We start from the raw sequence: 26,577 nt of genomic DNA on the forward strand, positions 1-26,577 counted from the left end.
AGAGCGAGATTCCGTCTCAAAAAAAAAAAAAAAGAAAACCCTTTTATGCGTGTTTTGGTCCCACTGCTATTTTCCTAGCAAAGCAAAGTGGTCCAGTTTCTTTTACCCGCCTTCTTCTTCACTATCTCTTTTGAGAAGTAAGGCAGATGGCAACATAGTGTAATATTTGGAAGACCTTTTCTTTTAGCAAGTGATCATGACTCCTGGAATAAAATCCAAAATACTAGAGAATATTTTTTTCCTATGTGATCAGTTGGTTAGCATGCAGTCCTAATCGTGTCCCCAAACTGGTCTCTCCTTTAGAATGTGGGAGGAAGGAAGAATGAAGAGTGCATAGATTTGTATCTCTCAGAAATTAAAGCTATGGAATGTGCCTCTTCTCATTTCTCTAGACCTGCTCCCTCCCTCCTGCCACAAGTACTGTTCTTTTTCCTTAAAATCCTACTGGGCTGTAGGCAGCATGCAAAGGAAAATACAGCAGAAGATGTGAGAATGTCAACACAGAAATTGAAAGGAAAATAACAGTTCTTTGGCCCTAAGCTGAGCCTGTCACTCCTGCTATAGCCCATATTAGTGGATCTAAAAATACCTGGTGGGTCTCTGTATATGAGAATTTTCTGCTTGTATAGCTTTTTTCAAAGGAATTAATTCACTTCACTGTTACCAGTGTTCTGAAGGGAGTGATCTATACATGCCTTTTAGAGCTTTTTCTAAAATATGTAAAGCGTAGCACTAAAGTAACCAGCCCTTAGACCAAGAATGAGTCCTTTGAAGGATTTCTAGCTTGACTGCCCCCTGGCCATAGAATATAGAGGGGATCATAGAGTTTTCCATATTCCAGTCCTCCCATTTTACAGATGAGGAATTGGGAGTCCAAGATGGTATCACTAGAGACTTGAAAAATACAGTCTAAGGATCCTAATCAGTCCTCCTCCCTTGTTTCTAAACTACCCCTCACTTCATATTTTGATAGGACTCTAAGTCCTCTTTCACATTCCTTTAGTGAAGACACAAAAATACTAAAATCATGCTTCCTGTAACTTTAGAAAGGTAGACTTTACAAACAACAATATATTTCTGAAACTGGTTCATAATTCTGGTTCCAATGTACTTTCAACAAGTGTCTGTAGTTTTCCTTAATCCTGGAAATCACTTTACTCAGTATGGCAGGATCCTTGTAAAGGTGGCCATATCACATCCCCCTTTCCCTCTCAGAGTGGGACACATCACAGGAAAAGGGAGAAGGATCTAAGACACAGGAAGCAGGAGCAACAGCAGACATCGTGGTTGCTTTTGAGAGCTGGAGAGAAGGCAGCTAGGGGAAGAGGGAAGGGAAACAATGCTGATACTGGGAATCATTCACTAAAACAGATACTCTTGTATGTTACTGATAACAGTGGAACCACAGTGGGGAAAATACTTATGTTAGAATACATCCACATAATGCAATATTAACAGGCCAATAAAATTATGTTCATGAAAATTTATAACATAGAAAAGCCTCTGAAAAAAGAAACTAATAATACAAAATTAATATACAAAATTATTTAGGTTACTTACTCTGTGATTACGACCACACTAAAAGGTTTGCATGAGTCAAAAGATTAGAAGGAAATGTTAGAACACCAAGGGTGGTTTGCTAGTGAAGTAACTTTATGATTGCATTTTTTTTCTTATCTCCTTTCTAGTTTATTAACAATATGAGCATATTTTATAAAATTTAAAGAAAAAAACTCATAATTTTGAACCAAAAAGAGAAGCATTAACACTAACAGTGTTAGTCAGCAGAAGAGGTAAAGACACACAGATGGCCAAAGGAGTGATCCCTGAGCAGAACAGAGGAGAAAAGATTAAAAAAAAAAAAAAAAAAAAAAAAGCTGTCAGTAAGTTACCTGCTGTGCAATACTTTTTAAAAACTGAAATGTAGAAGTGAGCAGAAAACAAAAGACCCAGAGACCAAAGAATTAAGGAATCGTGACTGACACACCAAACCCAGAGAGAAATCTTTTTACTTGAAGAAAATTGGCTTTGTCTGCCAGCAACTTGCTACAACTAGTTGGCATGGTCACCTGCAAAACTCACAGTGTAGGTCTGGTGAGAGAAATTACAGGATCAACGCCAGCGAGAGAATAGGTTTAATATCTGAAATCCAATAAGAAAAACAATTTTTATGTCTTTAAAGGGTCTCCCAAGGCAGGATATGCAGTAGTTGTAGAAGTTTAGAAAGCCCAAGTGTATTGAGTTTTATAAAAGAGATACCATTCCTCAATTTTTCTTTCCATTCTCCTTGCTTATAGACAACAAGAATTTCAATGGGACTTCTGAACAGTGAAGTTGGGAAAGAAATAATAAATTTTTATAAGTCAGTAAAAGTGTGGTTTTTGCATCTTCATCTTCACATATAAGCTAAGTCATATTAATTGTCATAGTAAGGCAACTGTTGAATTAAACAACTGGTGTTTTTATACTGCAGAATTTCATGTAGGAAATTCGGGATTGGCTCTAAAGCAGATTTAAAAGATTTGCTGTATCTCTTTTTAAAACTTTTTTTTCTTTTAAATTTTAACTCTTGGAATTACAATTTGCAATCAATATATACATCTAATTTTTGTTAGCTTCATTCAAAACTCTCATTAAATTGGTGTCTTATTTTGTGAATGATGACATCTTAGAACAGAAGCAGTGCAGGCATTGAATGCCAGTGTTCATCCCTCCCCAGAAATATATGTAATTTTATGAACTCACTCATGCCTTGCTGGGCTTACCCAATGAGTCTGCTTTTCTTATGTCTTTTTAAATATAAAATTCAGGGTTGTTGGAAAAATTGGGTATACAGATACCCTCTGTTGCTTTCAGTTTTCCTTTACCTTTTTCATTGCAGTCTGTTCTGGTAGATTATCATTCTAGCCTTCCTTAAAGGGCCTGAGAGCTTAGCATTTCAGACTTTTTAAGCATAGGAAATCTTGTCATTTGTCCTTGGTGGTCTCAGGAGACCTAGAATCTGAACTGTTCTTTCTCTTTCCAAGCAACATCCTCAATACACAGTTCTCTTTGGGCCAGGACCCCCAGCAGCCTCCCAGTTTTACACACTCACGATATATTCTGTAATATACAACTGTTAACTCTGTTAAAATCATTTTGTGGTTTCTGTTCATGACACCTCACATTGTTACATTATTTCAGGTCACCGCAGATAATGGAGTTTTATTACAATATTAATACTTGCACAGTCTGTGTGAACTGCTGGACTATCACTTAGGATATAAGAGGCTTTCAATTTCTAGGACTTTCTCTTTGTTTTTTTTTGTTGTTGTTGTTGTTGTTTTTTACCTGCTTCTTTCTGCTGTTTGTACTCTACCTCTCTTCGTCCTAACATGTTGCTTTTGCATCCTCATGGTTTTCAGTACAGGTTTCTACTTAATATATTCTCTCTGCCTGTCTCTCAGTGTCATTGACACCTGAGTATCCTGCATTCAAAATTCCCAAGAGGAGGTTCCAAATTAACTGGTCAGTCACCACCCAGAACAGGGCTTCCCATTGAGCTGAGAGAATACAGACAATGTCTGTCTTTGACCCCTTGCCCTTTCCTCAATCAGGCTGGTGTGGTCAGATCACAGGGCCCTATCGTAGAAAGTGGGAGAACCTTTTGAGAAACATTTTGACCCCATTTTTCAGAAAGGAACTGTGACTGTAACAATCAGAGTATAATAAACACATCTCTAGTACAAACCCATAACAGTTACAGGCTTCTGTTAATTGCAGAACATCCTTGAAATTGTGGCAAAATTTTCAATATCCTAATTTTTATTTATGTATTTTATGTTATCCATACATTTAAAAGTGAAAAAAAATCAGTTTTCAATAAGCAGATGATCAAAGCGAAATATTAGCTTCATGCTTCTTGAAACAGAACTCCTGAAGGCTTTTTTTCAAGACAGAGTCTCACTCTGTTGCCCAGGCTGGAGTGAGGTGGCGCATTCTCAGCTCACTGAAACCTGCGCCTCCCGGGTTCAAGTGATTCTCATGGCTCAGCCTACCAACTAGCTGGGATTACAGGCGTGCACCACCACACATGGCTAACTTTTAGTAGAAATGAGGGTTTCACCATGTTTGCCAGACTAGTGTCTCACTCCTGGCCTCAAGGGATCTGCCTGCCTTGGCCTCTCAAAGTGCTAGGATTACAGATGTGAGCCACTGCACCTGGCCCTGAAGGCTTTATTTTGGAGTCAAAAACGTTTTACTATGGGTACTTTGAAAACACATGAACCAAAGCAAGGCAGAAAAGCATAAATTAAGCAAATCTCCAAAGCTTTAATAAAAAAATTACTAATTTAATGTGTAAGGTGGACATTCTCTTGTAGAACATTACCATAAATCTCCAAAGCTTGAATAGAAAAATTACTAATTTAATGTGTAAGGTGGACATTCTCTTGTAGAACATTACCTCTATAGCTAAATTGTTCTCTGTGCCTAAATGCCAGCACTGACCCCAGGCCCTAAGATTGAGGATGAGTTCTGGGGTCAGGGATGAGATGAGGAATACGGAGGTACTAGGGAAGTGAGGGCAGACCACTTACAACCAACCATCATAGGTTAATGCACTCAGTCATCTCAGAAAGGGATGATCAGCCATCCTAGGAAAAGTCCCTGCCTGCTCTCTGAGAACTGACCGGTGTCATCTGCCTCAGACTTTTCTCAAAGTTGTAAACGTCGCATTCACTTACTTTCTGTGACTAGGTGTATCCACTGAGGAATATAACTTAATGTTTTTTTCATTTGAAAATCTAGTGACTAATGATCTGATTATTGTTGGCTTTCTGAACAGACATCCTACTTTCCCCATTTTCACACTGAATTATGTGATTGTGACGGTGGGGAAGCTGTTTATGTTACAATAAAGTCTTCTGTTCTCAACTCTAGAATGTACCGAAAACCATTCAGCTAACTCTCTTTCAGCTAACAGTCCTTCAGTCTTAGTAGTAAATGTATGATATTTAATATCATTAGTATCTTTTCAGATGATGATTCTTCTGGACAGATAACATACCTTTAAAGACTAACCCAATTCTAACATATTTTAAAACTATTGATTTGTCAAATTATAAAATGCATACTCATTACCATGATTAACAAAGAAGAGTAAAAGTTATTTGTAATAAATTGGAATAAAGATGGGGAGTAAGAGTCAAGTGTTTGCTGAGCAGTTCATTTGCTGCTTAAAAAAATAATGATTTACAGTTTGACAGAGAGGTTCTTAAAAGCCGAATTAGTAGAGCTAATAAAAATGGCTTCATGAGAATGTGCTGCTTCATTATTTGGAAAAGAATACTTAACAACAATATAAAGGCAGTTTCTGATGTAGGTCATGAAAATAAGAAACTCCAAAATGTAATTGTTCTTCTTCCTTCAGCATACTAATGTGAAATATTTTAAATGGGAATGAAAATAAGCATGTATTGTTATCACATAATTATTTTTCATATTAGGATTAATTTGTATAGGGGGATCACAGTATTTAAAAAGTACGTGTCTGATGAATCCATTCATTTATTCAGCAAAAACCCATCACATGCCTCTGACATACAAGGCATCCCATGCAATGATGTGATTGTGATGATAAGAAGGTAGGCACTGGCCTTGCTCTTTCTAGGAGCTAATCTTTAAAATGAAGAAATTTATTATAGATCTGGTAAGCACTGGAAATTTAGCAAAGAGACTCGAAGAGTGCCTTCAGTGTTGATAATGGCCCAAAGGCCTAGAGTTCTTTCTCTTTGCTTCAAAGTGGTATCCACAACTCCTTGACTTCCATCTACTGGGAAAAAGTAGAGGCATCTCAGGATGGCTTCATGTGACTCTGTCCCTCACTGCATTGGTGGGTTCATCCCAGATGCTCCCTTTGTACATCCATCCCATCAAATGGCCCTATGCTATCTACTGATGTGTGCATGGGTGCTGTCTGGAAAGAGCAGCTCCGCCTCATGCAGTCTTGCAGAAAGCCGACTCACCTTCCTAACCACAGACCACCTCAGTTACAATTTCAACTTCTACAGTAGACAGAGTTGCTCCCGGAACTCAGAATATGAAAATCGGCCCCTCAAATTCTTACTAAAAAATGAATCCAGTTTTACTGTAAAGGTTTCTAGCTCTTATGAAAGATACTAGGAAATGCCTGGGAGGCAGGCTAAGACTAGGGTAACCTCTTTCTAGCAGCTGACTTTCTTTCATCTCCCTTCAGCTCTGGAACCACCTTGACATATTACTGTTTCCCTCCAGAAACTCTTTGCAACTGATGGTCAGCAACTGCTAGAGAAACTGGGAGGCAAGCTTCATGAACAATTTAAAATTTGTATTTATAGTTTATTTTAGAGATGGAATCTTGCTATGTCCCTTAGGCTGGAGTGCGATAGTGCAGTCATAGCTCCTGGGCTCAAGTGATCCTCCCGCCTCAGCCTCCTGAGTAGCTGGGACTGTAGGCCCATGCCTGGCTAAAAAAATGTTTTTAATTCTTACAGATTTCTTTCAATTCCATTTTCTTACTCTAGCAGTCTTCAAATCAAGCCATTCTTAATTCCAAAATTAGACTATTCACAAGTAAAAATTCAAACTGTTTCATCTTTATTTACATATGAAGACATAAAATATACTACAGTAGAAAAATAGAAAAATAAGAAATGAAAGACATATTGGAAACATTTTCATATGTTAATTAGATATATAATGCATGCAGATAAATATATATTTTTTAAAGCAAAAATCTTAAATCTCATGGCATTAAAAACACTTTTCCATCCTATATATACTCATAGTTTTAGATAAATGAAGTTGAGTCAGATTAGAAATTTTAAGCCAAATTCAAAAGCTCTTGTGGAGGAATGATGGGACGTCTAGGCTGTAAATAAGCTATCCTGTTGAACAGTTCTCACTGCATCTCAGAATCATCTGTCAAGTCTTTCTTTTAAATGTACTCACCCATGCCCTGCTCCTAGAGATTCTCGCGCAGTAAATCTGAATGGAGCACGGACATCCTTCCTTTTCTAGACCTCTGTTGTGCATCAGTTCACCAGGGCTAGGAACCACTGCTCCAAGGGTTGCTGACATTGGCAGCATTCTTCTTAGGATAAGAAGGTCCTTTCATTGATTTTTTTAACAGGCCTCTAGCTGTTTTTTTGTGTGTATTTTGTGTTTTGATTTAGTGTAATTTTATCTTTTTTAAGAAAATCAGTGATCAGCATTCTGTAACTATTTCTTCATTGGGAGAAGTCCCTGAATACGATGTTTCAAGTTAATGTATTTGCATTTTCCATGCCAACGCTAACATAGCCTTACAAAGGGACTTCTGACTTTGCCAGTTTTGTATCTCACTAATAACTTTTACATAGATTTGATCAGCTGTACATTTAAATGCTACAGACATTTGGACAAGAGCATTTAAAACATGAAGATTAAGGTAGGTCCGATATCATTGGAGAGGACAAGCACTCAAACAGTGACCCTACTTCCTGGTATTGGGAAGTCAAGAGTGGGGAATAGTCTTAGGATGAAAACCGAGGAGGAGGAGGAGGGACCCCAGCACGGCTTGTGATTCATTAAGAAAGAGGAAACCAACCTGGAGATGCTACCCTAATTGCTACTTCACTTCCACTCATCTGCCCCACCTCACACCATGGACACATGTAGATATTTATACCCCCTGGGGAGACGCCCTGCCCCCCACATGCTCCATCCCCAGGCTCCCGCCATGGTTGCCTTTGCTCATGCTGTTCGTCAGTACAGTCAGACAGAAATGTCTGTGCATGGCTGGTGTCTTCAGGCCCCCGAGTAGATGTGTTCTCCATTCTGTTTGTTCTTCAGAGGAAATACCCTCTGGAACCACTTCGTTGTCACTCCATAGAGGTGATTTGGGTCATGCCATTGAACTTTTTTAGATAATACCTGAGCCACCGGTGACGCTATTGTTGGTTTTCCAGGTGTTTTATGGGTGAAGAAAAGTCCTTATCTGACTTCTGAGTATTATATAAGAGATTTGATTAAAATACTCTGGAGTTGAAAAACAGATCCAGAACAAAGGGGAAATTTTAAAAGGGTTTACTTTATTTGCTTTGTTTACTCTGAGACTCAGGAACTGTCCCATTCCCAGGCAGGCTTTCATATCCAGTAGCTCAGTTTTTGTCAAATCATTTGACTTATTTTTTTAATAAACAAAATCTGAAGCTTCCCTTAGGTTGCTTGAAATTCAAAACAAATGGGAATCTATTACTGAACATAAAGCAGTGAACACAATGCTAGTCTGTTTTCAACACATACACACACACGCTTTTGTCTCTGCCTTCTCCCTCACCCCTCGAAAGGTTCTGAGCCACTCCCATGAATCTTCTTGTGCTAGGAATCCTACTACCTGCCTCCCCGGCCGTCTCCACACAATCAGGGGCTCCTCCTACCTATGCTCCTTCTGCTTCAGTGCTGGAGCAGTTTCTGCTGTGTCAGCACTGCTGGTTTGAGTAAAAGGGCCCTCTTTGTCAGCTACAACAAGGGCCTCTCATTTGTGCCAGATACTTAGGAGGACCAAGAAGGAAGCCCCCTGGATTCCTGTGGGAATTAGTTTCCTATTGCTGCTGTAACAAATTTACCATAAGCTTATTGGCTTAAAACAACACAAGTTTATCATCTCACAGTTCTGCAGGTCAGACGTCCAAAATGAGTCAGGCTGGGCTAAACTCAATGTGTCAACAGACTGTGTTCCTTTGAGGAGGCTCTGTGGGAGAATTCATTTGCTTTACCCTTTCCAATATCTAGAGGCTGCCCACATTCTTTGGCTCATGGCCCCTTCTATGTTCAAAGCCAGATTAAAGGCATCACTTACACCCCTGTTTCCATCATCACATCTCCTTTCTCCTGGTCCTGCCTCCATCTTTCCCCAATAAGGACCTTTATTGGTATGGCACACACCCAGACAATTTAGGATAACTTCCCTATCTTCAAATCCTTGGTTTAATATTCAGAGTTCCTTTTGGCATGTAAGATGACACATTGACAGATCCCAGGGGTTGGGAGGTGAAGTCTTCATTATTCTTCCCACCATACTATGTAATGACCTATGTCCAACATAAACATGTTGCCACTCTGTCACCCACCTCATTCCGCTCTCTCTCCTTACTCCCTGACACCATCCCTCTCTTTGAAGAAGTCTCTCTGTATTCTTGCTAGTTTGTGCCTTTGTCAACACAGTTCCAAAATGGCCCCTATGTATTCCTCCCCTGTGCTAATAAATCGCTGTAACCAACTCATCACTTCCAGGTTAAGTGCACTCCTCAAAGATCAACCTTTACACAGTGGGGAAAGCTTTCATTCCCTTTTAGACAGTTTTACAATGTTATATATGTTTATAATTTATTAAGACTTTTCCTATAAAGCTTTTAATGACTTCCTTAGATGGAGTTGATTAGTACCTTCTCTGTGATTCCAGAGCCTTTTTTATAGCACTCATCACATTTTTATTATAATTATTTGTTTGTAGGTTATTTCTTGCCAGATAGTCTGAACTTACAAGAACAGAGTTGTCCTTTTGTCTTTCTCTTCAGAGCACTTAGCATAGTAGATGCTTATTGAATGAATGAATGACTGAATGAATAAATGAATAAACAAACATGCCATTAAACCTTGCCTGTTTGGCCAAAAAATAATAATCACGACAAGGTTTGGCTATACAGTTATTAAAGACACAAAAGATTTCATTATCAAATTAGTCCTGTAATAGAGTCCAACGATGGTATTTTAACAAAGTTTTAGTGTAATATGTTTTCCATTCCTGCACCAGGACAGTGCAGTTTCCAAATTGATCCTTATTGTTGACTTATATAGCATAATTTGGCAACTTCTTAAATGATAATATACTGCAGGAAAGGCTTATATCTCTTCAGTTCTTGGCAAGGAATTCTAAGTACTATTTGAACTTCTTGATTATGCTTACTTAACTGAAATTTTTGTCACCGGGATGGAAGAAAATGGGGTGTTGGAATAGCTGTTGCTGCTGTTAAGGTAGGAATTTCAATCCTGGTTTGATGGTTTATAGTGAACTTTGAACTTCATTAGGTTTAAGGTAAAAGAATATTAGGATGAGTTGACCTAGAGTAAAGGATGGATAAATGAGCCCCCAAAACAAATGTAAAAAAGCAAAGAATAAGAGGTAATAGAAATAAAAGAAAACCAAGAGTGAAGCAAACCCAAGATGTGTAGGCTAAGGTGAAAGGTTTAGTTGAGGAGCTTAGTGGAGTAAACCCCCAGGGATTACCAACTAAATTATTGGAATCCACAGTTTCTAGAATACATGTAATCCAAGATCAGAGTCAGGGATCTGTACTGATTTCAGGTGGGAGGAGCACCTGTCTTCCCAGGAACTTCAAGATTGACAGGAAGCCTAATCCCTTGTCTGGGTGGCCACTTGAGTAGAGTGGAAATAAGCAGTGCTATGTTTAAGACCATGAACACAAAGACAGTAGTGCAGCTCCACTTCCAGGAAATAGAGAAGCCTTCCAGCTGAAAAAAGAGAGCATTATCAGGCTGGACCTATAAGGCAGCAATACTGGGTCCATGGCCTGTTAGGAACTGGGCCACACAGCAGGAGGTGAGTGATAGGCGAGCTTCACCTTCTATCAGATCAGCAGCCGCATTAGATTCTCATAGGAGCATGAACCCTATTGTGAACTGCACATTTGAGGTACCTGGGTTGCGTGTTCCTTATCAGAATCTAATGCCTGATGATCTGAGGTGGAACAGTTTCATCCCAAACCATCCTTCCCATTGCTGTCCAAGGAAAAAATGTCTTCTGTAAAAACAGTCCCTGGTGCCCAAAAGGTTGGGAACCACTGCTATAAGGCATTCATCCCTGAGAAAAATGTGTGCCTAGATAACTGAGGAGTGTGAAGCTGCACTCGTAATTGAAGTAACTCTGTAGAGCTCATACCTGGAAATTCCTTCACATTGCAATCATGTTTAATTGTACACTTAAATTGGCATGGGATAGGGAAAGAGGTGCAACTTTCAAAGATGAAACATAGACTGTAAACCTAGGGGTGTGGACCTTTTTACCTCCAGGTGGTGTCAGCAGGAAGTTGACCCTGGGGACCAGTAGCAGCAACACAGCTGAAGGAAGTGTGCATTTAGGGGAAGCCCTGTTCTATCACAGGAACAAATATTCTTTTGAATGGATGGCTAGTAAGGAAGTGTGTTGTAGAAGCCCAGCTTGAATTTTGATGTGAATGTGAGTGTTGAGATCAACCAGTCATTACTCATTTTTTTATGAGTGTAATAACATCCAGGATATGTGCTTGTCAGTCAGTACATACGCCCTTTGGGTGTGGCAGGTTACTTGGCCATGTCTTGTGATAATAAACCTGATATTATGATTACACTAAACTTTGGGTATTTCTCTAGTGGACTGTGTACCTGTGCTTGTGTTGCTTGTAAATTATGTTTGTAGTTTAAAAGTGTGGTCCTACTACTAAGACTTTGGCATCTAGGAAACTAAATGTAAGTTTTAAATAAATATATTTAAAACATATTCCAATATCTTACAACACCCATTACATATTTATGGAATTTTTTAATAGAATCCACCCAGCTATAAAGCATGGGGGTAGGAAGTGAACGCTCCATCGAAGGGCAGTGGCCAGTCCAGGTCGAGCTGTTTGTTGCCATGCCAAAGGGAATGGCCAGTTTCAGGTCTAGCTATTTGTTGCAGGTATTGCCTGATTCAAAAAAACTTTTTTTCAAGCAGTGTCAGAAGTGCAAGTGTTTGTGTGAAATATGCTAAATGTTGAAAGATGAAAATGAATTTTTTTATTACGCTGAGTTCACTTTCCAGTTTATGACTTCTGCTATTAAGGAAACTAACTTTAGGAGCATAATGAATTAGCATGCTTCTTATTTCAGTTTTCATTTGATCATTTTTTATATACCCAAGAGATTTCATGATCTTTCTAGTTCACTGTTCTTGCTTTAACAACTTCCTTAGTATAGAACAGTGAATCTCAACCAGGGGTGGTTTTATCCCCGGAAGGGACATTTGGCAAATTCTGGAAATATTTTTTATTGTCACAATTGGAGGTTGGGGGATTGCTATTGGCATCTTTCGGGTAGAGGGCCAGGAATGCTGCTAACACTGTACAATGCACAGGACCGTTTCTACACAAAGAATTATCCACCCCAAAATGTCAATAAAGTTGAGAAACCGTGGTGTAGACCAAATGTTTAATACCTGTCTTTCTTTCTCTCCCTCCCTCTCTTCCTTCCTGTTAACAAACCATCTTTACTCAATTTCTCTCTTTCTCCTGTTTTCTGTAATCTCATTCAGAACCTTTCGGTTGATAGTTCTCAATTCCAATGTGCAGGAAAAATCACAAGAGAAGTTTGTTAAAAATGAAGACTCCCAACCTCCACTGGTAGATACTCTGCCATGTGTACTTTGGGCAGCCCAAGATTCTGCATCTTGAGTAAGCCCTGAGGTGATCATAAGGAAGCTCACCCATTGACCAGAGTTTGAGAAGCAGTATGACCATCTCTGTTTTCAGTCTTTGGCTTTATGTGTTTCATCTTTGTTTAGATCTTTTGTCATTTGAACTTCTCAGTTATATCCCATTACTTTTATTAAGCCCTTAAAATATCCATAGCTTCTAGTAGTTATTTATACTTTGGGAAGTAAGTAAATTAAAGCATAGTTGAGGATAAAGAGATGAATACATATATATTCATATATATGATTTTATATATATGTAATCATAAATCATATTTGATCCTTATGAGTTGTTGAAGTAGCTACATAGTGTATCTTACCAGGTTCGTTTCCCAAATTTCTAATTTCTTTTCTCAGTCTTTTTTTGTAATATATTATATGTGTTTCTCAGAAGTTGGTTGATACAAGCTCCCTGCAAATACAAGATTAAAATTTTGTTTAGCTTTTTAAGCATAGGAACCAAGTGAAAAAAAAAAAAAGGGTGGACTATAACAGCTGATAATATTGAGAATAATTTATGTAAGTGATGTCTTAACCAAACTGATGTTAATGTTATGAAAGATTAACTTTCCAGAGAGATGAGTTTAGGCTGTGTACAGTGAGGGCAATATGGTCATCATAGATCTATTCATCCAAATGCTGCTTAGTATTTAGAAAAACTGATTTTATGCCACCGTAGTGACCTGCCTTCAGGGGCTTCAACTTGTATCTAACACTCACACGTTATCATATATTGATTTCAATTCACAGGGCTTTGATAGTCAGGTCTACAACAGTTCTTTAGTGTCTCCTTGAAATTTACAGTTAGAGTGGTGCATGGTAATTACTGGGTACTTTATGAAGGCATAGTGTTGGTATGTGATTACCGAACATAGGCACATTCCAAGCATAGGCACATCCCACACAGGTAAGACAACTCACTAGCTATCTACTAACAAGCTGGCCTCCAAGAGTCATGGATAACTTTGTCATCCAACTTTGTAGCTTCTCACAGTAATTCTGGAGAAACTATTTTGTAAAAAGCTGAAATTCCATTTGGATGGTTTTGTGTTTATGCCAAATTAAACAGATATTACAGTGGTTGTTGGATGGCCTTGGGAGAGGTTTTTGGCCTTCCCCTCATAATTTTCACCAAATGCCTTCCAACCTATCCTAAATAAATATCAATAAATGTCTTATGAAGCAAATGTGTTTTCCCACATTTCTCTGGGTCCCTTCTGCGTAACAGTTCTGGTGCTGACACTGCTAACAGGCCACTAAACTTGAAATGGTGGGTCTCTGTGTACATGCCACCTCTTTCAGCTGGAACCCTGGCAAGCCAGTTCATCTTTCTGGAACTTTATTTCCTCTCATTTAAAATAGATTAAACTGCGTGTTTTATGAGGTCCTTTCTGGGTCTAGAAGGCTCTCATTCTCTTGGTGTGCTCACAATTTGGGTACTAAAACCTTGACTTGATGATGGGCATTTGGGGCAGGGGGAAATTAGTCTTTCTCTGCATCACTTGCCCTTTCCATAAGGAAGGGAGAGTCAAGGTCAAAGACACTTTCCATCATTCCACCCACAAAAAGGAACCCATGCTGCGTGGCTCATTTAATGATGTTTATTGGGCCCTGAGATTAAGTATATAGACTGCCTCTTTCCTGGAGTCTGTTTCTGGAGTATGGTTCTGTGAAGCTAAAGGCCTCTTTTCTTTTTGGCTTCTCCCTGTTTCCTCTCTCTTTAGACTCACTCAAGGTTGGAAGTGGTAGGATTGCCTGCTTGTTTGCTGCCCAGCCAGAGAAAACAACATTTGGTCCCCCTGGCCACAGGACTCTCAGGTCCTCTGCTCCTGTAGTTGGCTTTGCTTCTTGGAGGTTGCTTGACCTACTTTTGTTATTAGCGTAATGCTGGGTTGAGCCTTGTCTGGAATTGTTTTCTAGGCAGACTACTAGCGTAGTTCATCGGGGTCTGGGGTGAAACCTAACATCCTCTCTTTCCAAAATGGTGGCTGTGGTTATCACATCAAGAAATGTAACCTGGTATAGAGGGTCAGCAAAGCATTCATTTATTTGTTTATTTGCTCTTTCTTTCCCTTTGTTCAGTAAGCACTTATTTAGTGCCTACTATGTGTCATGCAATAAAATACTTAGATAAGTTCTAAGCATAATACTTCAGAAACTGAACAAATGAGTATAGAGCATATCATGTTGGACATGGCCTTATGATCTTTATCCTCTATGATCATATCTATAAAGGGAGAATATCTGAATATAAAAGAGAATGTCTAATCTTAACTGTGGGTCTGAAAAAAATTGCTAAAGGATAAAAATGCTCTAAAGGGAAGGTTATATAGACTTCTGTTAGTCCCATTTAAATTTGGGGGTTGAAATTATTATGAGGGTTAAGAATAGAGTTTTACATAGTACGTGACTTAGAACCACATCACCCATTTTAAAATCATAGCACGAGGTTGGCCTTATTCCAAGTCAGCAGTGAAGAGCCGATCCTAGTCAAGAGCTTCACTGGAGTGACAGCCATGACCACCTTGTGACACCAGGAGAGGCTTGTCCTTACACTAACAAAGCCATCAGTGAAATCATTCATTGAAGATCCATCATTTTTGGGCCTAGGAATATAAGTGTGAAAATAACCACACGCGGCCGGGCGCGGTGGCTCAAGGCTGTAATCCCAGCACTTTGGGAGGCCGAGACGGGCGGATCACGAGGTCAGGAGATCGAGACCATCCTGGCTATCACGGTGAAACCCCGTCTCTACTAAAAATACAAAAACTAGCCGGGCGAGGTGGCGGGCGCCTGTAGTCCCAGCTACTCGGGAGGCTGAGGCAGGAGAATGGCCGAAACCCAGGAGGCGGAGCTTGCAGTGAGCTGAGATCCGGCCACTGCACTCCAGTCCGGGCGACAGAGCAAGACGCCGCCTCAAAAAAAAAAGAAAATCACCACACGCAGCAGACTTTGTTTTAAATGAAGGGAAACCTACCATTAGAACATAAGCAGAATAGTAACAAGTAAGTGGTAAACAACTTGAGAGAAGAAACGAAAACTGTTTTGTTTAATTTCTGGACTATCAATGTGATGTTACTTTAAAAATTAATAGCGATTTAAATGTGAATTACAGCCCCAAATGTCCCCACCAAAAAACTTTCAGATATGTCCCAGCTGCCCTTCCTGAACTACCCACATTAGAATTTCCGGAAGTCCTCCCAGGACAGGTCCTTCACAGCTTTGATGGATAACGGCTGACTGTTTCTATCCAAGTCTATGGTTCAATCTCATATGAATGGAAAATACAGATTATAAGGAATCACTAAAAATAAAAAAAAAAAACTTTAATGTTAAACTGTCCCTAAAAGCTTATTTTCAGTGAGCTGGTATCTTATGTATTAAGAACTTTCTTAAATTCTCTCTTGGACCGTTTTCCTGTAGGATGGTGGGATATGACTAAATGATAGAAATACGAAGAACACTTTTGAAACTAAAATGGGAAGCACATTCTTTTAAAGAGGCATTTATTCAGCCTGCTGTGCAGAATTAGATTTTGAGAGAGTCACCAAAGCTCTGGAATTTACACTGTGGCAGAATACCAAATGAAAAAATAGAAGTTAATCTTGTAAATAAAGCTGGGCAGGGCAGGGCAAGCCTGTGTGTCTGCCCCCATTCTGGCCACTCTGGCATGGCCCTGCTCACCACCAGGTCCTCCGCAGTGCCCTGAGACCTGACAGCACAAGACATCATCAAAGTGCCTCAGGATACTGCAATACCAACCCTGTGTGCAGAGACAAGCTGGAATCCAAACAGGAGAAGCAACTGCAAGACAATCACTTCTTCAAAAAAGGCCATTTTGTTTGGCTCTGCTTTATCTGGGAGTTTGCAGACCAATTCAGTCTGTATCCTGAAGAGATCCCAGCCTAGAAAAATAACTTTTTTTGAAATACATGCATCATTGGCTACTATTAATTCTTAATTTAGACTAAATTTGATAATGTCAGTGGAATAAAATGTGGAGTAATATTTAAATGCATAAAAGCAATAATTATTAAGGTTTGCTTTCTCTTTCCTCAGGCCTATTTAATTTTGCCCTCCAACTTGCGTGGTATCCTGTTAACTCATTAGTATGTCCTTACTATGCTTATCCTTTTTTATAGTAGTACTAGTTTCTGACTTGAAGATTGTTTAAAAATTCTGCTTAGCTTCTTTTGTCTTGCATTTGTAAAATGTTCTTAATAATACAGTGATAGTAATACAGAAATACTGTATTACTGTATTACAGAGAGTAACTCAGAAATACAGACTGGTAAAGCAATTGTGAAAAATATTTTTGTATCAATTCACAGGATTATTATTTTGTTTGGTTATCTGACTCATCAGTTCTTTTTCTTACTAAGCAATTTTTATAGTTTTTAATGATTCAGTTATAATCGCAGCCTTAGTATTCTTGAGTAAAACTCAGTTTTCTTTTCATATAAATAATATAAAGGATTACTTATGATTTGATTATAATTAAGGTGGTTTTTGATAATATATGTTGTTAAGTAATAGTTCTTTAAGAAATAGTTAAAATTATAATGATGTAGCCATAAGTAATTTATTTCACAGAAAGACTGTTGAACTAAGAGGGAAGAAATATTTTGAAAAAAATTAATATTGGAGATAAAACTGCTCTCCTGGTGTGTATTTTTTTTATTCCTCATTAAGAATTTTTATTTCTTAGTACACAAAATAATCATAAAAAAATTCTGAAATTACATTTAGGCAACTTCCTTAGCTGTCCTAGAAGTCTTGGGTACTTCCAAGTCACTGGGTATAATCAAGGGACCAAGATGTGGAAACCACTGCACTAAAGTAGCAACAAATGTTTAGAGGAAGAACAGAACAATTTAAACAGCCCTAAAAAGTAATGTGCAAACAAATGTACGTGTATTATAGTTTAAATATTCTTCAAGTGCTTATTGAAGGAATCTTTCGCTTAAATTTTTGTTTTGTAAAAACTATTACTTATTGTAACTATTCCCCTCATCTATCTGTTTGGTAAGCTCTTATTTTTGTATATCATATTTGCTTAATACGGACCCTGCTTGAGTTGACTTGACAGTGTGAGGAGGTATGCGCAGGGCTCTTCCTGGGACTTTTCTACCACTGTAGATTCCAGCATTTAACTAATTATTTTCAGCCCAAGTCTAGTGAAGATCATGCTAGAACTTGGGAAGGCCTAGTAAACTAAGCTGAGTGCTGTAGTCCATTTCCAGGTCACTGCCTTTTGCCTCTTTCTCATACCTTATTCACCCCTGTGACCTTGTTAGAACAGTAATGTTTCTTCATAAAACATTCTTAATGAGTCTATTTACCTTGCATGCTCAATGAGATCGTGTTTCATGTAATAAATTCTCAGCTGAAACATATGCCAAGAAGGCAGCCCTTGAAGCTGTTAAAGAATTAACTTTTTAACTGAGGGAGGGGCCATTTGCTGTGGGACTACAGCTATCATAGTGCTATTTTTCTTATTTTAAATGTACTATAAAACTACTTAGAGGTTTTCTTTTTTGCTTGTTTGTTTTACACATGCACATGCATCAGTCTTCAGCATAGTTATCCTCAAAGAATAGGAATTTACAAAGCAGATACTCTATTTTCTAAAGAATATAAATTTGATTTAGATATTTACATCTAAATAATGATATATTTGTCTGAAGAACTTACCAGTTGCAGCGGAGCTCAGGAACTTTATTTTTAATAAAAGTAGTAGGTTCTTTCCTTAGTAAGTTCTATTTTTTATACAGACTAGATTGATTTCTGCATTGTTAAATTCTCCTCCAATTAGAATCAAGGTGTCATAACAGGGAGCAAAAGCAAAAAGCCTGAGCTGTGTGTAACAGTAAAATAGCCTTCCAGTGTGAAGAAGTTGACTGTGCTGCCCAGGGAGTTAGAAGTGAAAACCTCTTGTGTGTTGGCACAGGTTGTTACAAGCCTCCTATTTAAAAGACTAATCTCTGCCAACAGAGGTGATCCAGTGGTGACCTTGGAGATAATTTAGAAAAGTCATTTTAGCTGTCGATCCTCTTCTCACCCCCTTTGACCTTCTGATTAGGTGTCATTAGATGTTGTCTGCAAATGTAATGGGATTTCTCTATTGTAGTGTTTCATGTCATTACAATAAGTCACTTCCCTCTAATGCTACTTACAATTATTGCATACGTCACTTTACCCCTCTGTACACGGTGATAACACAGTACCTACCCCATAGTGTGCTTATGAAGACATTGAATGGGATATTTCTAAAAGCTGTTATCTTAGTACTTGACATACAGATTCTCGATTAATGATAGCTCTTTACTATTTTCACCACTAATAAAATAATGTAATCTCAAGATTACAAGAAACCAAAGAGTGTGTTTTACACATAGGACTGAGAAAACAACTTGCTTTGTAATGGTGAAAGTCCTTTTTTCTTTTTTTTTCTTTTTTTTTTTTTTTTTTGGAGATGGAGTCTTGCCCTGTCGCCAGGCTGGAGTGCAGTGGCATGATCTTGGCTCACTGCAAACTCCACCTCCCGGGTTCAAGCCATTCTCCTGCCTCAGCCTCCCGAGTAGCTGGGACTACAGGTGCCCGCCACCAGGCCCGGCTAATTTTTTGTATTTTTGGTAGAGACGGGGTTTCACCGTGTTAGCCAGGATGGTCTTGATCTCCTGACCTCCTGATCTGCCTGCCTTGGCCTCCCAAAGTGCTGGGATTACGGACATGAACCACTGCACCCGACCAAAACTACTTTTTTAAAAAGGAGGGTGGGGGTGGGATAGAGCGAAGAAGAGAGCACAGGGGATGTTAGGTGTTTGGTTTTTTCCCATGGTGCTGGACATTCTCTCAAGCAGGCATTCTGAGATCACAGTCTTTGCCCTTTGTGCATATTTTGGAAACATATTTCTGAAATTATCTTTTACCACACATATAAATATAAGGGATTTATTTCTGGTTTTCAGAAAAGTATGAACCAGAGAGATTTCTTTCAGACAAATGTAAGTCTGGAATGTACATCAGAGGGTCTTACTTACTTGCATTGTAGGGCCACGAGATCTCAATAACTCATTTAATCACTTTCTTCTACCTTAGGGCAGAACTGCCCTCAGGCAAGCAGGATGCCTGTCTGCCTATTATCTTCGAATTTTTAGAAAAGAATAGTACATGTTCTTGCTAGTAGTACATTCCAAGCTTTCTCCATAACACATTCCAGAATGCTGGGAGGAAATTCTCCTAATGTCTAATCTAAATCCCTTCTTCTGCCCTTTAAACCCTTCATATCTTATCTTGACCTCAGTGGAAATAGAAAGTAGATGCTCCCCATGATTTAGCCAATGTCTCTTTAAGTTTTTGAAACTGTTATTGGGCTTCTCATAGACCTCATCCTCTACTCTGGAATAAGTCAACCTCAGTCTTTTCCATGTTTTTTTCTTTCAGAAGCATGTTTTGTTCAGAGCTTTGCGGGTAGAGGATTTGTCATTTTGTTACTCCCTTCTGATACTCCTCAAGGTCTATATCAGCACAACAGTGACAGGGCCCAAGTAGGAGTTGTCATGCGTAATCATTCCACCCTGGCAGGGAGGCACCAGCCACCTCTCTGCCTCACCACTGCTGCAGTTCTTCCTCAGAGGTGCCAGAGGGCACTTCAGAATTATAGGGCAGCCTCAGCCCCATGCCACACAGTCCAGCGGTGGTCTGTCTTGTTTTCGTTCAAAACCAGTCAGGCCTTGAGCACAAGAAAGCTTCAGAAGCTTTCTCCATTGCCCAGAGATGATTACCAGAAGCTATTTCTCTGATGTTCTGAGTTTCCTCTCCGCCTGAGGTTCTTCTTTGATCTAATGAGGTCCCCAGCCTGGCCAGACCTCAACGTGTTGTCTCACCTTGAAAACCCCTTCTGTGTGCACACATTCCTGAGTTTGATTGGCATTAAGAAGGGGAGGGGGGGCCGGGCGCGGTGGCTCAAGCCTGTAATCCCAGCACTTTGGGAGGCCGAGACGGGCGGATCACGAGGTCAGGAGATCAAGACCATCCTGGCTAACCGGGTGAAACCCCATCTCTACTAAAAAAAAATACAAAAATCTAGCCGGGCGAGGTGGCGGGTGCCTATAGTCCCAGCTACTCGGGAGGCTGAGGCAGGAGAATGGCCTAAACTCGGGAGACAGAGCTTGCAGTGAGCTGAGATCCGGCCACTGCACTCCAGCCTGGGCGACAGAGCGAGACTCCATCTCAAAAAAAAAAAAAAGAAGGGGAGGGGGGATGAAAAATGTACATATTAGAGGAGCAAAAAGAATATGGCTACAGAAATTACAAATGCTATAAAAGTAATCATGATGCTCACCATCTGTCTAGCCCAGAAGAACCTTGGAAAACATCTTCCCAGCTTTGTCCCTATCTGACTTCCTGTCTGTCTCCAATAGGGAGGGTATGATATTTCTATCGTGGGGAATCATCTTCCAGAAACTTGTTATTGTCTCCGTAAAATCATAGAACCCCTATTCTGACTCCCTCAGATTCCCTTGAGCCCCCCTGCCCAGTTCTGACTTCTGACCTAAGGGATTATCCTCTTAGGTGGGTCAATGGCACTTGACTCCAGGTGGATCCCCATACAGCAAAATGTCCTGGTCCTCATAGACCTTCAGTGTAATCTGCCTCACACCAAAAGCAAACCCAGGGCTTGGTGGAAATTACTACAGAGGGGACAGGATAGTGTGAGCTCCCTATAGTTTCTCCCCCTATAGAGAGAAAACAACTTCTCTCTGCCATTGTCTTTCTCTCCAAATATATTGTAAATGCCAATGACCCAAAACTTATCATAGCCAGTTTTATAAACCTAATTACTTTATTATGTATCAATTCAACTTCCCTAAGATTGTAATCTCTTATCAGGGCTCAGATCTTTTTAGTCAGCATTACATTGCTCACAAACTGGTTACTTCTTATACAATGGGTGGATATTAGTTATTTGCTAAGTAATAAACTTATTATATAACAATTGCAACAAAGTTATATTTATTATAGATACAGATGCACATATCTGTGGATAGCTTTACACACACATTAAAATGTTATATATGAGACTGAGGTGGGCTGATCACCTGAGGTCAGGAGTTTGAGACCAACCTGGCCAAACATGGTAAAACCCCGTCTCTACTAAAAATATAAAAAAATTAGCCAGGTGTGGTGGTAGGCACCTGTAATCCCATCTACTCAGGAGGCTGAGGCAGGAGAATTGCTTGAACCCAGGAGACAGAGGTTGCAGTGAACCAATACAATGCCACTGCACTCCAGCCTGGGCAACAGAGTGAGACTCCATCTCAAAAAAACAAAAAATGTAATATATGGATACCCATTCATTTGGAGTGTCTTTTAAAGTGATCAAAGGTTGAGTTTGTGTTTGCCTCATGTTTTCTATGTCTGTGCATGTTTCCTATGTCAACAAAATCAATAATGTATGTTAACTTGTTAAATTATATAGATTAGTCTGAGAATATTTGGAGACACTTTTAAAAAAACAACTTGTATTCAACTTTCTTAACCACTCTAAGAGTATTTATAAACAATTGAAATGCTACTTCCTTATAACCAACTGACAAGCTTTTTATTGCCCTAGGACCCAGTTCTGCTGGTGTTTATTGCATTGGGATTGACTTAGATGATCTTTTCCCTATTAGTGCACATTAGCTGTTAAGCCTGTAGAAGGATGACATTGCTTCCTTTGGTTTCATGGCCAGATTACTTAGTTGCCCCCTATCTTTGAGAGTACTCCTCCTCTGGCAGTAGAAAAGCAAAGAGAGGTCATGCAGATAAAGAGATAAGGAAGACAGGAAAGCACAATTAGGGTTATTGGGCTGAAATTCGTGCCCCCATGTATGAGGGTGATGGGAGAAATGGTCTGTTAAAGAGGATAGTGGGTGGTGGGGGCAAGAGGGGAGAATGCTGTTACTGTTTCGTGGGCAGTAATTACATCTGGCCTATGAACAGAAAAATATATATTTTAATATAACCTCAATATAGCCTCTCTAATGTTTACTGCCAAGACCTAAAATTTCGAGACATGGCATGAAGCATGTCTGCAATGACAGAATTCTCACTTTATTTTTTTCTAATGAAATACTGTAATTGAACAAGATTCCATATTCTACTATATATCACTCTTTTACTATACTCCAGAGAGGGAAGTTGTCCTGATGACCATTTCTAAGACTAAAGAATCTTTACATGGTGAAAGTCCTAGCCAGCCATCATTTGGCCACAATGGTGGCTTATCAAAAGGATATGTAGCAGGTCATACCAACCTCAGGAGGTGGAGCAAAGCAAAACAGGAAATCTTGCCATGTCATGTTTCAAAGCTCTTGTGAATGTTGAGATCTCATTAGAAATCTTTCAGTTTTAATAGAGTCCCACCGAGATGTGCTCTGCCTGCTCTTTTGCAGGTCGGTCAGGATAGGAAGCAGGGCCTCCCCAGTGCTAGTTCCTCAGGGAACAATTCACGAGAATCTAAGGAGTTGTCTCCCAGCAGTTCCAGGAAAGACAGGCTGCCAAAATGTTACTAGTAATTAAGGACTAGGCACCTGAGGGCAGCAACTAAGCACGTACTAGTTATTATAACATCCAGGTAGAACAAGTGAAACGCCTCTTTTAGATGAGTTTAATTGGGACTGGGAGACATTTACAGTCACATTAATGTATACTGCACGTGCACACACACAGACACACACACAGCTACTGTTGCTGGCAATGGAGAAAATGGTGTTTGGGTCTGGTCACCTAGGAACATGAGATCACAAAGCACAATGGCCATTAAGTCAATATTGATTTAGTAAGGTGCTAAACAGTGGTGAAGTTCCCAAATGTATGCTCAGTGATGCTTTTGGATAATAGAAACATGTTCCTTAAGTATCTTCAGCCAACAGTGTTCCTGTGTAATTAGCAAACATCTTAATTATACACTTGGATTTGAAGCTTATGCTAGCTAATCTTAAAGTATAAAAATTAAACAAATTAGATAAAGAGAAAAGGTTTGGAAGAGAGACTGCATGTAGCATGGAGGTTAAGAGCATGAACTCTGAGCCATAGCTGGATTCAAATCTCACCCTGGTATTTACTAGCTCTGCAGTTTGAAAAAGTACTTAATCTCTGTGTTTCAGTTTTTTCACCTGAAAAATGAAAATAGTGCCTCTCATAGGGTCTTGGTGAGCATTGGAATGCTGAAAACAAGTTAAAGCTCTTTTGAACTGTGCTTGGAACGTGAAATTTTAAATACATTTGGCTTAATTTAGGTTCGGTATATTAAGAGTAATAATTCCACAAATGGGTCATTACACAGTAGAAATTTTGAACAGGAATAGTAATTAACAATTCAGAAATTTTATCATAAAATGTCAGAAGCTTGCCCATATTTCCCACAGGGAAGTAAACTAATACTGTATATATGTAATAGTTTGTTAACATTTATTAAAATTTGAAAATAAGGTAAATTTATTCAACAAACATTTTTATTGGGTACTCATAAGCATCATGGGAAGTGATATGATGTTATAGGGATACATAAGACATTATTACCCACTTTGAAGAGCTTAAATTTTACAATACAGCATGTATTAGAACAGTATAAAATATTCAAGCATTTTAGAAACATTACTTTGATATAAATATAATTAAGTAACCATATTTTTGGTCCTTTTAGGAAAGATATTGGGTAAATACACATGGCCAAAGATACACTGGAGATATTTATTACCTTGAACTATTGGAGTAAATATGGATTATTACTCAATTTCAAGTGTCTTACATATATTCACAAAATCACAGTATAAACTTAAATGTACCTGAAATGCTAAATGTGATGTCGATAATCCGCTCCCTAGGTTTATGCTACAGACCACAGCCTTGTGTGTAAGTGCTGGAGAACATGTTAAGTATTCTTCGTGTGATATTTCCTATCATTGACCTTAAATCAGCCGTGAGAATAAGCACAGCATTGTAGACTGAAAGCCTAAAGCAATATGAATTTTATCACTAATTTGCAAGCAAATATCACTTTCAATAAAATTTGAAAATATCACCCTTGGCTGTTTCTAGTCAATTAAATTATGGTTATCATCAGATGTGGTCCTATAAAGGATGAGAACATTTTAATGTGCTGGAATATTTTTAATGCTTACAAAATTATGGGGGAAGAATGGAAGTGACATTGACATATTGTTTCAGATGTTAATAATAATTTCCAACATGTTTTTATTTGTCATACCCATTTAGTTCTCTGAGAGATAAGAGAGGGAAACTTTGTCATGCCCATTTTTCAGATGAATCAGTTGAGACTTAGAGGAGAGTTTATCTAATTGCCCAAAAGACAGATTAATGCTATTGAGGATTTTCTTAAGCTCTGATAGAGTCATCAGTTGACTGTATTTTTAGATTACCTGGGTGCTTGGTTCTTTTCTGTTTTGTCTAGTTTTTGAGGCACTTTGCTGAGTATTTTTCATTTGCCCACTCATCCATTTATCAAGAGTGTCTGGGTTACTAGTGCCGGTTACTAGTGCCTGGGCAGCATCTTCCATTAACATACATGAATATGATACATCTGCTTTTCCTTGATAAACAGTTCTAAAAATCAGGTATCTATGCCTCAAATCTTTTATTAAAGAGACAGCCTGTAATTATTGAAGTTTAAAATTTTTGTTAATATTAAACTTCTTAAAGACAGTAGTTATGTCTTATTTATCTTTTAAGCCTGATTCCAATATTTAATATAGCTTTTGTTGTTTGATGGCTTATCTTTCATCTGAATTGTAAGATTTTCTGTGATGAATGTGATATTAGTGGCTATAATTGTAAACACAAATTACTCTATTTTTAAATCAAGTTGATTGGTATAACATAGTCCTATTCTACGTTAAATTTGTGTCCTGTAAGTGCTCATGACAGAAGGTGTCTGTTTTCTTCAAGAATTTTTAAATAGCCGGGCGCGGTGGCTCAAGCCTGTAATCCCAGCACTTTGGGAGGCCGAGACGGGCAGATCACGAGGTCAGGAGATGGAGACCATCCTGGCTAACACAGTGAAACCCCATCTCTACTAAAAAATACAAAAAACTAGCCGGGCGAGGTGGCAGGCGCCTGTAGTCCCAGCTACTCGGGAGGCTGAGGCAGGAGAATGGCGTGAACCCGGGAGGCGGAGCTTGCAGTGAGCTGAGATCCGGCCACAGTACTCCAGCCCGGGCGACAGAGCGAGACTCTGCCTCAAAAAAAAAAAAAAAAGAATTTTTAAATAAATTGAAATGTTACGTTTGTAATATAAGTAATTCTCACATACCTAAGCTCAATTTGGCGCTTTGCAACTTTTTTTTTTTAACCCATTCTCTCATTCATCTGTCTTCCCAATTATCTATCCATCTACCCATCTGCCTCCCAACCTTCCCACTTCCCCCACCACCTCCATCATATTCGCATATGAAGTAATTTACCCTTCCTTTAAACTCTATTTCAGATATACAAGATATGTGATCTTATATTTCTTAAACTTTCTGGTCTCTGTTTCCTTATTCTACAATGAGAATCATAATAGAATCTACTCATAAAAGTACTAAATTGGTTAATTTATATAAAACATTTGGAACAGTGCCTGGTGTTAGTTAAGCATTCAATAAATTTTAGCCATTTTCGTTTTTATCATGGTTCCGATCTCTGCCTGCACTGCAGTACAGTGGTGGTACATTTCTTAACTCCTCCCCCACTAGGCTGAACACTTGTTGAGGACAGGGTAAGGCTTGGTTATACTGAACATATTAGCTGGGTTCGTATGCAGCTTATGCAGTCTCTTATAGGAGACAGGCAGTGAAGACTTGTAAAATGAATGAAAGAAGGAAGGAATTTGTTATCCTAATACCCATAGTAAGTAATAATAATTGGGCTTTATATGTTTTCTCTTAGTGGAATAAACGATCATGTTCCCATTGACATAACAAGACCTATTTAGAGGAAAACTGTGCTTTAAGCAATGTGAGTCAGTATATTTCAAACATAATTTTAATTTGGCCTTATCATTTACGGTTTCTTATAGC

The 26,577-nt window shown here is 38.8% G+C and overlaps 1 protein-coding gene across 2 annotated transcripts in view; it reads left to right on the forward strand.

Annotated features, from left to right (window-relative positions):
• NR3C2 (nuclear receptor subfamily 3, group C, member 2) overlaps positions 1–26,577 on the forward strand; it is a 359,380-nt gene that overhangs the window by 258,231 nt on the left and 74,572 nt on the right. The window contains exons 6-7 of one of the 2 annotated variants that reach the window (XM_011956685.1): positions 10,129–10,161; positions 19,105–19,122. The exons of the other annotated variant lie outside the window; for it this stretch is intronic. Of the exons in view, the coding sequence (XP_011812075.1) occupies positions 10,129–10,161; positions 19,105–19,122 (51 nt within the window). The remainder of the gene's footprint in view (positions 1–10,128; positions 10,162–19,104; positions 19,123–26,577) is intronic. 2 annotated transcript variants of the gene reach the window in all.

Source organism: Colobus angolensis, unplaced genomic scaffold (genome assembly GCF_000951035.1).
Source record: "Colobus angolensis palliatus isolate OR3802 unplaced genomic scaffold, Cang.pa_1.0 Scaffold111, whole genome shotgun sequence".
In the NCBI taxonomy this organism is placed as follows: domain Eukaryota; kingdom Metazoa; phylum Chordata; class Mammalia; order Primates; family Cercopithecidae; genus Colobus; species Colobus angolensis.